This window comes from Aegilops tauschii, chromosome 1 (genome assembly GCF_002575655.3).
Source record: "Aegilops tauschii subsp. strangulata cultivar AL8/78 chromosome 1, Aet v6.0, whole genome shotgun sequence".
Lineage (NCBI taxonomy): Eukaryota > Viridiplantae > Streptophyta > Magnoliopsida > Poales > Poaceae > Aegilops > Aegilops tauschii.
Window position 1 is genome coordinate 484,078,027 of NC_053035.3, and position 13,043 is coordinate 484,091,069.

Here is a 13,043-nt window from a genome sequence, read left to right on the forward strand (position 1 = left end):
CAACATTGGAAGCAAACTTCTGTTGGCTCATCTTCACGATCTGTCCCACAAGTTGCTTAATTATAGAAGTACGTTCTTCTGGTTTCCTGATTTGCAAGACATGCTACAAAATAAGAAACAGAAAACCCTTCGCATAAGTGGGGTACAAGCTACTTTCAACTAGGTAATGGCTAGTTTCTACAGCAATACGAGAAAATGGTAAACAGAAAAAAAAATGTCCATAACTGGTATTCATCTATGGGCATGATAGATTCCCAACAAATCAAAACCCTTTGCACCTTGAAGCAGCAGATGAGGAAAAGAAGAACAGTTTCACACATATAGCATGCTAAACACCTTATGTCCCTCTAAACAAGAAATAGCTTGTGCCAATTGCCCAATAATGATTCCAAATTTCGGCAGCCATATTCTGGACTATATGGAGATGTAGGAATCATATTGTGCTTTAGAGGAAACAGACTAATGATCCTATTATCCTCATTAAAATTGCAGATAAAGGTGGAAAATCAAAGGGTGCCAATACTGGGGGCCAGACTCATAGAATAGGTGGCAAGTGAGGTCTATAGGGCGTCGCAATGATGGAGACCAGGGGTGCTCAAAATTTGTGGTTGATGCTGAACTTCTACTGGATTTGGATGCTACAGTTTGCTTTAGCTTTGCCCTGTAGTCTTATTTTGTGTCTTGGGTTTTGAACTGTTGCCCTGGAGTCTGTCTGATGAGTTTCAAACTCTGCTAGCCTGTAATATGTGTGCCCTGCTGCGCCATTTGGAGTCTGCTTCTCTTCCCTGGCGAGCTATGATGAAGCTTGGGTTCATTCTTCTCGGGGTAGTCTGTAATCTGAACCAGATGGTTTCTTTAACAGAAAGTGAAGAGGGAGGCCTCTCTATTACAAACAAATCGAAACCAAAGTGCTGCTAAACATGAAATCCATGACAACCTGGATCAGTCTTTTCATGGTATCCAAGGACATACAGACATGCCGTGCGTGTGACCAACTGACGCGTCCGCCCTCGACCAACCGATGGGAAGAGAAGAAAGACCATAAAGTAGATACCACTGCCACGGTGCCGGTAGCGGTGGGGCACATTCTCCAGCGGTACTTCGAGTTAGGACTCTGCAACATTTGCTGTTGTGCCCACCCATAGACAGCTTCCCCTGTTGGTGTGTATGACTGTTAGTTATACTGGACTTGTGATGCTTGTCCAATCCTGTTTACATACAACTGCTAACTGGCTTTGCTCTTTGATTGATGGAGCTCGAATAATTTTGATTTGCGTGAGAAATACATCTCGTATTTCTAAGCGGAGACAGCTGTAGTAGAAGGTGTATAAATAAATTGTTTCCAGACACAAAATAGAAAATAGGATCAAAGAAAACGGAGCTTGTATTCATAACTTTTCAAAGCAGCCGGCACGTGTTAGGAGTGATATGTATGGTTTCATTTTTTGGATGACATGGAACACTTTGAGGTAACCCTGAGCGCTGCTTGATTGGTTGGATTGATTCGGGGTTCAGTTTCCTCTAATATCTCACTTTGAATGGTCCATCTGGCAAAATGGCTAAAAGGATTTGTTGGAGGGAGCCAGGCTCAACTACCTTGGTTGAATCGCTCGATGCTTGCTGCCGATACACAGCTTATGCCTCCTCACACTTCAGAAATTCCAGGTATCCTGTCCTGTGTGAGGTAGGTAACTAATCCCCATCTTTTTACTGTGTTCAGGACTTGGGAGGACCTTGATACACGAAAGAATCAGCTCACAGGTCTTTCATCATTTTGCAAACCGGTCTCCAAAACCTTTTGCACCACACATTTTGCAAACCGGTCTTTCATCATTGCCTGCAAAGCAGAAGCTACATGTCAGAAGACTGAAATGCCCAAATTCAAGCTTTATAGCAACAGACATATTATCCACACTTTGCACCTTGATGCAGCTTACGAGGAAATGAAGAACAGTTTCACACATATAGCATGCTAAACAACTTCAGTTCCTCCACAAACAAACAAGAAATAGCTTGTGCGAATAATGATTCCAAAATTCAGCAGCCATAACACATACGAGTTAAATACATAATTTGTGTAGTCAATAAATATCGATTTTATTTCTATACAGAGCATGTTCTGCAACAAAGAACCAGTACAGTGACAGCTGGTCAGAAACACACCTGTAATGGCTCATTCTCATCAGAAGTACCACGCATTTCATTAATTAGAATCTGGCGAAGGGCAGATGGTGCCGTGGTGGAGGGCAGGTTCTACCACAACCTAGATCGGTCTCTTCATGATATCCGCCACACAGATGCCATGCGCGTGACTGACAGATGAGATGCTGCTGCCCCCGACCAACTCATGGGAAGAGGAGAAGAAAAGCCGTAAAGCAGATACCACTGCCATGGTGCATTGTTCATCGTGGCGCACATTCTCCGGTGGTGCTTCCAGTTAGGAGTCTGCACCGGTTGTTGTTGTGCCCATATAAGCCTAGCGTCATTGCAGCTGATTCCTCTCTTTCAACTACCTATTATGAGCAGGCAAATATCCATCCTGTGATCAAACTGAATATAAAATTGCATCAGAAAGATGAACTCCAATAAAGATGTGTATTGCATCACTACGAAAGAAAGAAAACTAAATTAGCACCAAAACAGACAAGAGACATTCATTTGATTTTTTTTCAAAACGTCAGCAAGGTAGAAACCTTTACAGAGAGATGGTGATGATGAAACCCAAGGCAAAAAGACCAACACTTAGCATCATCATCTGACCCAAAATATTTCAGCTAATTTTGCCTCCATGCCTTGCCTTTCCTTCTCAAAGAGCGAAGAAGGGTACATATATACAACTTCTCTCCTTTAGAACAAGCAAAATATCCTCCTTTTTTTTATTCACAGAGGCCCCCTCCTTTATTTTGCATTAAAGACTACTGATAACGCTAGAGAGTAGTTTTTCTACACCCACCCTTGGTGCACCCACATAAGGAAACATACCAAAACATTTCGAAAAAATCTAAAACTTTGTAAGAATGATCATCAACAAATGTTAGAGAGGCTTGCCAATTTTGGTGGTCAAATGACATCCGAGGAGCTCTATACAAAAAGGACAAAAATACTGAAAATTTCTCAAAATGTACGTGCACTGTTTGACCAAAATTTGTAATTTTGTTTTTTTGTACAGTTTTCCTCGGATGTCGTTTGATGACCAAACTTGGCGAGCCTCTCTTAACATTTATTGATGATCATTTTCACAAAGTTTCAGATTTTCTCAAAATGTTTTGGTATGTTTTCTTGTGTGGGTGCACCGAGGGGGGGTTCAGCCACTACTTTCCCATAACGCTAACCTGGGGGAGACTAGAATAGAATCTAGCCTTTAGGTGAGATCGTTGGATCAACCCAAAAAATTCTTTGCAGCAATAAGCTTCCCCACCCAGGCAACATGTTTCCCCATGGTGTGTCTTCACAACTTTTCAAGGCAACCGACACGTGTTAGGAGTGATATGTACGGTCCCATTTTTTGGATGACACGGAACATTATCTTTGCTAGTTGCTAGGATAAGACGTCCAAATAAGCATGGAGTAAAGGTTGAATTGAGTCTGACACTGTAAGAAGAGTAACCATGAGCACTCCTTGAGAAGACAAGAAAAAGATAAACTAGGCTTGACCACTGTTCTGTCCTGTCCTGGGGTGCTTAAGCTAAGGTCACAAGGTTCATGCTTGCAGGACGAGCCCACACGATGTGCATGAAGGGGCTGGCACAAACACAACAGACAGCCAGGACTCTCCTTTCCCAGTTACACGGCTATAAAATCCTGAACCGAACCAGACATTAGTCCCACAGCCTCACTTTCGGTCGATTTTCCTGATGATCTGGGGGGACCTTGGATAGATACGTCATACATGTGCCACTTGAAGTGAGAGTTAGATGGAACTGAACCACCTCCAATCGACCACCTGTTGATTTGGGTGTTGTTCAGTTTCCTCTAATATCTCACTTTGGATGGTCCATCTGCCAAATGGCTGCAAGAATTGGTTGGAGGGAGCCAGCTCAAATACCTTAGTTGAATTGCTTGATGCTTGCTGCCGATACACCGCTTATGCATCCTCACACTACTGAAATTCCAGGTTTCCTGTCCTGTGTGAGGTAGGTAACTAATCCCTATCTTTTTACTGCGTCCAGGAGGACCTTTGATATGTTCACAGTTGTGGTCACCGCAGGTCCCCAAAAACTTTTGCGCCACATATTTTGCAAACTGGTCTTTCGTCATTCAGTGCCTGCAAAGCAGAGGCTACAAGTCACAAAACTGAAATTGCTCAACATACAAGCTTTGTAGTAAAGAGGACATGATAGCCACACTTTGCACCTTGAAGCAGCTTATGAGGAAATGAAGAACAGTTTCACACATATACCATGCTAAACAACTTCAGTTCATCGCGATAAACAAAACAAGAGATAGTTTGTGCCAATAATGATTCCACAATTCAGTAGCCATAACATATACGAGCTAAATACAGAACTCATGTAGTCGATGAATATCATTTTTTTTCTACACGGAGCATGCTCTGCAACAAAGAACTAGTACACTTAGACAGCTGGTTAGAAACACACCTGTAATGGCTCATTCTCATCAGTAGTACCAAACAATTCGTTAATTATAATCTGGCGCTCCTCAGGAGAACCAAAAGGCAGGCACTTCTCAACAACATTGATGACTGACATAGTTCCCAAAAACGTCAGTCATCAATGTTCATGCTTGAGGAAGTATTTCTGGAAAAATCATGTTCTCTTCAGTAGAAGATGTTTCAAGTTTCTGCTGTCCAAATCGACTCCTGAATTGATCCGAGCTGCAGAGAGAGAATCATATTAGTATCCCACATAAACACAGCAATTATACTCTAAATTCAGGAAGTAATACCTGAACTCGACCACATGACATCAGCAGTTCAAAAGATCAGGTCTTATTGGTCTTGAATTTCTCCAGCAGAGAAGACCCATAACCATTATCTATAACACCATTCTCAGAACTCCATGATCCCATAGTCCCTCCAGTGGTACTCGTCGCCATGGATGGAATACGTGTTAGCCTATCTGCTGGCATGGCATGGTCCTGGGCAGATGAAATAAAAGGGCTAGATGGTAGACCTTATAAATATGCCATTTCCATGCCATATGCTGGTTCATTACCATAAAGAGTTGAGCTAAGACCACAAGACTTGCCCAAGTATGGCATTCCACACAGCAAGATGCAAGATAAGCCTTTTGATATGCAGCACTATCCATGCAGCCTGAACCAGAAATTTTACTTCCCTGGAGACGACTCATGCTTCCAGCTGCGCCAAGGGGAGAGTTGGGGTTTACCTGCAAGTAAGGCACATACACTGTGTGGTATGGTATCCACACTTTGCACCTTGAAGAAGCAGATGGGGGAAAGAAAAACAGTTTCACACATATACCATGCTGAACAACTTAAGTTCCTCAAAATTCTAGACAAAAGAAGAAACAGCTTGTGCCAATAATGATTCCAAAATTCAGCGGCCATAACACATCAGAGCTAAATTCATGTAGTCAATACATATTGATATTTTTCTCTACACAGAGCATGTTCTGCAACAAAGAACCAGTACTCTTACACAGCTGGTTGAAAACACAGGGAGTACCAAGCATTTCATTTTAGAATCTGGCGCTATTAGCTCAGATCATATAATGGTAACTATTTAGTAAGTTAACATGAGAAAATGCAATATGCAGGTAATATCAACCAAGATGCCTTAGTACAATAGGTTTGCACAAAATCGTACAGAAGAAACAATACCATATTACCAGTATCTTGTAACATAGAAAAGGCAAAAAACAGTAAACTCATCTTGTCCATATAGATATTACGCACATGAAAAACTATATGAACTTTCTGTAGACCAAAACAAACAAACTCTGCTAGTAATACATGGGATTTCAGAAGAAGAAACCAGCTCATTCTACAAAGAGTAAGCACTGTGCAGCTCAACATGAATAGCATTACTCTTCGACTTCCTTCTTTATTTCTGCCATTAGTTCATCCTTGTAATCCTCAAACGAGCCATCATATTTACTCACTGTGCCATCCTCCACAACCCATATCTGGCTCTTCTGCTCATCGGCACAAACTCGAGATATCAACCGCGAGTCATGGCTAACCAAGACCACACCTCCAGTGAACTCATCGAGAGCATCTGCCAAAGCATCAATACTTTGCATGTCCAAGTGATTTGTAGGCTCATCCAGTAGGAGAATGTGAGGATGCGACATTGATATCGAAGTGAACACAACACGGGCCTTCTGACCACCAGATAATTTAACAATGGGAGTAAGATGGTTGTGACCTGGCAAGCCAAATTTTCCAAGCTTGGCACGGACAGCCTCCGCTTTGCTCATTCCCTCCTGGTCTGGGTGGAGCCTGAGCAAATACTGAACCGCATTTTCCTCCATTGTCAACAAGTCAACAAAATGCTGCGAGTATCGTCCAATCCTGAGCTTCTGGCTCCTTCTTGCCTCTCCTTCAGCTGGGGTAAGATCACCAGCAAGTAAATTTAGAAGAGTAGACTTTCCTGCCCCATTGGGCCCAACAATGGCAACACGTGTTCCCATGTCAATGCCAACATCAACATCTGATAACTTGAAGTCCGGCCTGTTGGGGTAGCTGAAACCCACCTCAATGAGCTGAAGGAGGGGTGGTGTAAGCAAAGTAGGCTCTGGGAAGTGGAACTCAACTTTATAGTCAAGCCACTTCTGTGGCAGATCCGCTGGCTTCACATTATCATCATCAGTTGCCACATTCTTTCCCTTGCCCTTCCCCTTGGCAACTTCTTTATGGGCCTTTGACAGTGCTTGGCCTTTAACCTTATCTTGTGCAGCCTTGCTCCCAGTCTTCCTTGCTGCTTTCATCTGCTTTTCATACAGCTCAAACTTCTTGTTCATCTCCTTCCTCTTCTGCTCATACCCACTCTCAAAGTCATCAAAATTGCCGCGGTAAACATGCAGACTCTTATCATGCAGATGTATGATATCATTGCACACTGTGTTCAAGAAGTCCCGGTCATGGGAGACTACAATCAGGGTCTTCTTCCACTGCGAGCACAGGTACTGCTCCAACCAAAGCACAGCTCGGAGGTCCAAATGGTTGGTAGGCTCATCAAGGAGCAGCAACGTTGGCTGCATGAAGAGAGCACGGGCAAGCGAGATGCGCATCCTCCAGCCACCGCTGAATGACTTTGTGGACCTTGCCTGCATCGCCTGATCAAACCCCAGCCCCGCGAGGATCTTGGACGCGCGGGCACGAGCAGCATCCGAGTCACACAGATTGAGCTTCTCGTACACCTCCGCAAGCTTCTCATTGTCATCAGGATCGTTGGAGGCTTCAAGCTTCGCCTGCTCAGCCCGGAGCGCCGTGAGCTCTTCGTTGGCTGCAACCACGGCCTCGGTCGCCGAGCGGTCATCACCGACAATCTCCTGCTCCACAAGCAGGACGTCGATGTTCTTGGGCACGGGCACCTGCCGCCAGGAGAGCAGCTTCAGGAGGGTAGATTTGCCCATGCCATTGGGCCCCACGAGACCATACCGGCGACCGTGCGAGATCCGGAGCGAGGCGCCCTTGAGCAGCTCCTTCCCACGGGCGGAGACGGAGAAGTTGTCGAGCACGATGTCCTTGATGTTGCCGTCGACGGCGGCGTCGCCGTCGGCGGCGGATCCGGGGACGCGGGCGCCGATGACGACGGAGAAGGCGTCGCGGTCGTCGCGGAGCGCCTCCCGCTTGGCGGCCTCGGCGGCGGCCGCCGCCATCATCTCGCGCTTGTCCTTCTTCTTGGCGTCCTTGTCGGAGGGCGCGAGGGCGTTGAGGTCGACGGTGGCGCGGGCCGGCTTGGCCTTGGCCTTGGCGGTGACGGCGGCGACGTCGGCCTCGTCCTCCTCCTCGTCGGACGGGGGCAGGTCGATGTCGCCCATGTAGGAGGACGAGGGGGGCGCCTTGGAGGGCTTGGAGGACTTGGGTTTGGGCGCGGGCCTGGCGTTGGGCGCCGGCTTGTCCATCGAGGCTAGCATGGCGGACACGGAGGGGGGCTTCTCCTTCTTGCCGGCGGCGGAGGAGGCGTTTTTGCGACTCATGGCGGCGGCGGCGGCGGCGGCGGAGGAGGAGGAGGTGGAGGACGGCGATGTGGGTTGGGGAATTTGGGTTTGGCTTCTACTTGGAGGGTTCGAGACACAGTGAAACCATCAGACTCATGACTCAGCCGTTAGATGTGAAAGGAAGGGACACGATCTATCCCGCCTACGAGGGGATCTGCCTGCTGCACCTTGCCAAGGGAGTGCACATGTGGTAGTGCATCTACTTTGTAGTGATTTCAAAAAATACAAATGCCTTTTGTCATTGACAAAATTGCTGGATTCTGAACTTGCTTTCTAAGCACAGTTCATATGGTTTTGCACTATTAATACTCTGTTGCATTATGTGTTTCTTCTTGTGACTCGCTTTTGATAACAATTCACTATCCTATGGTTCAGGCAATCAATAAACACAGGCCTTAGCCATCCTTATAGCTATAGGTATTTTGTTGAGCCAAAGATGAACTATATGTAGAAGGCTAAAAGCATTGGTAAGAGTATGAGATGAGCACAAACATGACATGACCTAAATTTTTAGGATACTAAACTACCGATAAATAGTAGCTGAGTGCACGTGTGTTGCCACGGAACACCAAACTTAGACATAGTTCGATCGATTAACACTAAAGATGTCAAAACAAATATTAAACATACTTAATTACTCGCCATGTTAGTGTGAGTGAACAAAATTACAAATGGAATGGATGATTTAACAAAGTAAGTGAGCACCAACCTATTTTTCACAGTTTAGTTATGATCTTATAAAAAAAAAGGTACCGCGGTTGTTGAGTATACATTCCAAACATAGTGCCACCCTTTTAACGTAACATAGATATTGAAGTAGAAAAGGCAGTTACATAGTAGTTACTTCCAAGAACTGAGGAGTTGGAGTCCTTTTGCTAGTTTGCGACTTAAAATTTATAGCTTGTTCTTGCTCAGGATTTAAATCATACCATATATCCTTTTGTGAACTAAGAACAAAAGACATCAGCAAGATCATCCATACAAATGTAACAACGGTTAATAAAACACACAACATAATACATGTAGAACCAAGTTTTTATGTTATCAATTGGACTATATATAAGAAGGTACACACATTAGCCAAATACTAGAAGAAGATTAGAACATCTATGCAAAACTCATAGAAACTGCAAGCTACTTTTATGTGATACTGCCAATGGCAGTACTATCCCCCTATGATGTACACAAAGCACCACAAAGAACAAAGAACCAGTGCTTCCTTTCCTCCTCGCCTCCCTGCAAATCGAACACCTAAACAATCAGTACATAGTCTAGAAAGAATGTTGCAAAATACAAGTAATTCATAAATTGTGAATTATTCTTATCTACTATGACAAAGATAAACGAATAAACAGAACACAAAGTCTAGATGTTCTTTGATTGATAATTCAGAATAAAGGTCAAATGTAATAGAAAATTGCTTGGCTGCGATACTGCTGAAGATGATGTATTCCACGCTCGCCCTTGCCTCCTAGTTGTCTGGCGGCCACCAACTTCCATAGTCAAGCAACTGTCCAATAATTTTCTTTACTGAACCTATGAACATGACCATACTTGGATCTCATTTACAACCATATTTGCTTTGGATAAAAATCAGGTAAGCAAGATGTATGTACACAATGAAATTCATACCACATGTTGTGTTGTAATTACCTTTGTAACATTTCCTCCTACAAATTTTTCTTGCCCCAACTTTGTTTGCTTCGCATCTTTGATCTTCTGCTACAACATAAAAAACTTGATCAAGGCACGTTACATAGAGTTGTGTGCGCAACGTAAACGGATGCGCGATGGCCCCTGCTTGAAGTCCACCACTGGATAAATGCCCGTTTGGGTATGCTTATGTTGAGTCTGGACACCACACACACACACACACACACATGCACACGCACACGCACACGTGCAAATGGATACGAGCACACACGCTCGTACCACTAGTCGTACCAGCCGCCACTACCGCCTCTAGATCGGCTACTTCTCCCTCGTGCAAACGGATCTGAGATCACACATACACATACAAACTCTAGAAACTCATCTAGAACCCTAAATTTGTAAGGCATCCGAAGGAGAAATTGGCAAGAAGGAGATTGCCATCATCACCATCTCGTGCAAGGAGACATTGACATCAACCATCTTCATCACCCACCTTCACCATCGCCCATCTCCGTCTCGTTGTAATACTGAACCCCTCGTGGATCACCACGTGTATTACTTGTTCACTTCATTCATGTTCGCCGACGCTATTCATATGATGTTTGTCGTCTCCATGTGCGAGTAGACCACCTAGTTCTCGGGGATATGGATGAACCTTGGTACGTATAGGAGTTGAGAAGTTAATAAGGATATGAGATCCTCTATTGAATGTTTGGTTTAATAGCCTTCGTGAATGTTGTGAAGGGGCCCCACTCAGCATTTCCGCCGTAAGGCCACGAAGCATATTACTGTTGTTGTAAAGGTTAAGTTGACAAGGTAATTGATACGTCTCCAATGTATCTATAATTTTTTATTGTTCAATGCTGTTTTATTAACAATCTTGGATGTTTTATAATCATTTTATATCATTTTTTGGTACTAACCTATTGACATAGTGCCAAGTGTCAGTTGCTGTTTTTTTTCATGTTTTTTACATCGCAGGAAATCAGTATCAAACGGAGTCCAAATGCCCCGAAACTTTACGTAGATTTTTTATGGACCAGAAGGAAGATATTGGGCCCTGGTTGGACCTGAGGGGAGTCCCGAGGAGGGGACAACCCACCAGGGCGCGCCAGGAGGCCCAGGCGCGCCCTGGTGGGTTGTGCCCACCTCGGGTGCCCCCGGACCGCCTCTTTGCTCTATAAATACCCCAAAAAATCTAGAAACCCTAGAAGCGTCGACGAAATATTCATCCAGCCGCCGCAGAGTCCAGAACCACCAGATCCAATCTAGACACCATCACGGAGGGGTTCACCACTTCCAGTGGTGCCTCTCCGATGATGCGTGAGTAGTTCTTTGTAGACCTTCGGGTCCGTAGTTAGTAGCTAGACGGCTTCCTCTCTCTCGCTGAATTTTCAATACAATGGTCTCTTGGAGATCCATATGATGTAACTCTTTTTGCGATGTGTTTGTTGGGATCTGATGAACTTCGAGTTTATGATCAGTTATATCTTTTTATATCCATGAAAGTTATTTGAGTTTCTTTGATCTCTTATATGCATGATCTCTTATAGCCTCGTATTTCTTCTCTGATATTTGGGTTTTGTTTGGCCAACTTGATCTATTTATCTTGCAATGGGAAGAGGTGCCCGGTAGTGGGTTCGATCTTACGGTGCTTGATCCCAGTGACAGAAAGGGAACCGACACGTATGTATCGTTGCTACTAGGGATAAAAAGATGGGATCCATATCTGTCGCCATAGATAAACGGATCTTGTCTACATCATGTCATCGTTCTTATTGCATTACTCCGTTTTTCCATGAACTTAATACACTAGATGCATGCTGGATAGTGGTCGATGTGTGGAGTAATAGTAGTAGATGCAGGCAGGAGTCGGTCTACTAATCTTGGACGTGATGCCTATGTATTGATCATTGCCTGGATATCATCATAATTATTTGAAGTTCTATCAATTGCCCAACAGTAATTTGTTTACCCACCGTTTGCTATTTTTCTCGAGAGAAGCCACTAGTGAAACCTACGGCCCCCCGGGTCTTCCTTCTCATATATTTGCTTGCGATCTATTTTTCCTTTGCACTTCTATTCAGATCTATTAAACCAAAAATACAAAATTACCTTGCTGCAATTTATTCTTATTTATTTTGTTTGGCGTTCGATCTATCAATCTACTAAATTTTCCTCACGTCCGTTTTGCCTATCTTGAGGCGCCGTACCCCGAAAAGGATTGACAACCCCTTTAACACGTCGGGTTGCGAGGTGTTGTTCTTTGTGTGCAGGGGCTGTTTACATTGTGTTGCTTGGTTCTCCTACTGGTTCAATAACCTTGGTTTCATATCTGAGGGAAATACCTACCGCCGTTGTGTTGCATCATCCCTTCCTCTTTGGGGAAATACCGACGTAGCTTCAAGCGACATCAAAAGGAATTTCTGGCGCCGTTGTCGGGGAGGATCTTCAACATAACCAGGTCCCTAATCTCAATTCTCATCTCCTCGCAATTTACATTATTTGCCTCTCATTTTCCTCTCCCCCACTTCACAAAAAATTGCCGTTTTATTCGCCCCTCTTTTTTGTTCGCCGTTTTCATCTGTTTTTTGAGTGCAATCTTGTTGTGTGGTCATCATGACTCAAGAGAACACCAAATCATGTGATTTCTAAAATACCAACAACAATGATTTGATTGGCACTCCGCTTACTCCTTCCGCCACTAGTGCGGAGACTTGTGATATTAATACTGCTTTGCTGAATGTTGTTATGAAAGATCAATTTTTCGGTACTCCTAATGAGGATACCGCGTCCCATCTTAATACCTTCGTGGAATTATGCGATATGCAAAAGAAAAAAGATATGGACAATGATGTGGTGAAGATGAAATTATTTCCGTATTCTTTGCGTGATTCTGCAAAAATTTGGTTCTCTTCTTTGCCTCGTAATAGTATCGATTCTTGGAATAAGTGCAAAGATGCTTTTATCACTAAGTATTTTCCGCCCACAAAAATTATTTTCCTTAGAACCCAGATCATGAATTTTAAGCAACCTGAACACGAGCATGTTGCACAATCTTGGGAAAGGATGAAAATGATGCTAAGGAATTGCCCAACTCATGGGTTAAATCTTTGGATGATCATACAAAAAAATTATGCGGGGTTAAATTTTGTTTCTCGTAATCTTTTAGATTACGCCGCGGGTGGTACTTTTATGGAAATTACTTTGGGTGAAGCAACCAAATTGCTTGATAATATCATG

The 13,043-nt window shown here is 43.9% G+C and overlaps 1 protein-coding gene and 1 long non-coding RNA gene across 2 annotated transcripts; both read right to left on the minus strand.

Moving 5' to 3' along the window:
- Nucleotides 1-1,363: 1,363 nt before the first annotated feature.
- LOC141026080 (uncharacterized) lies at nt 1,364-4,270 on the minus strand. The gene is made up of 3 exons (XR_012187973.1): nt 4,046-4,270; nt 2,164-2,550; nt 1,364-1,837 (listed from the first exon to the last, which is right to left on the minus strand). It is a non-coding gene; the product is annotated as an uncharacterized lncRNA (long non-coding RNA).
- Nucleotides 4,271-5,758: 1,488 nt separating this feature from the next.
- Nucleotides 5,759-8,251, minus strand: LOC109784131 (ABC transporter F family member 4). Its single transcript, XM_020342728.4, has one exon. The coding sequence runs from the start codon at nt 8,124-8,126 to the stop codon at nt 6,006-6,008; it is 2,121 nt and encodes a 706-aa protein (XP_020198317.1). The 5' UTR covers nt 8,127-8,251; the 3' UTR covers nt 5,759-6,005.
- Between the last annotated feature and the right edge of the window lie 4,792 nt (nt 8,252-13,043).

Coding starts and splice junctions, on each gene's coding strand:
- LOC109784131 (XM_020342728.4), bottom strand. CDS start 8,126: ATGAGTCGCAAAAACGCCTCCTCCGCCGCCGGCAAGAAGGAGAAGCCC.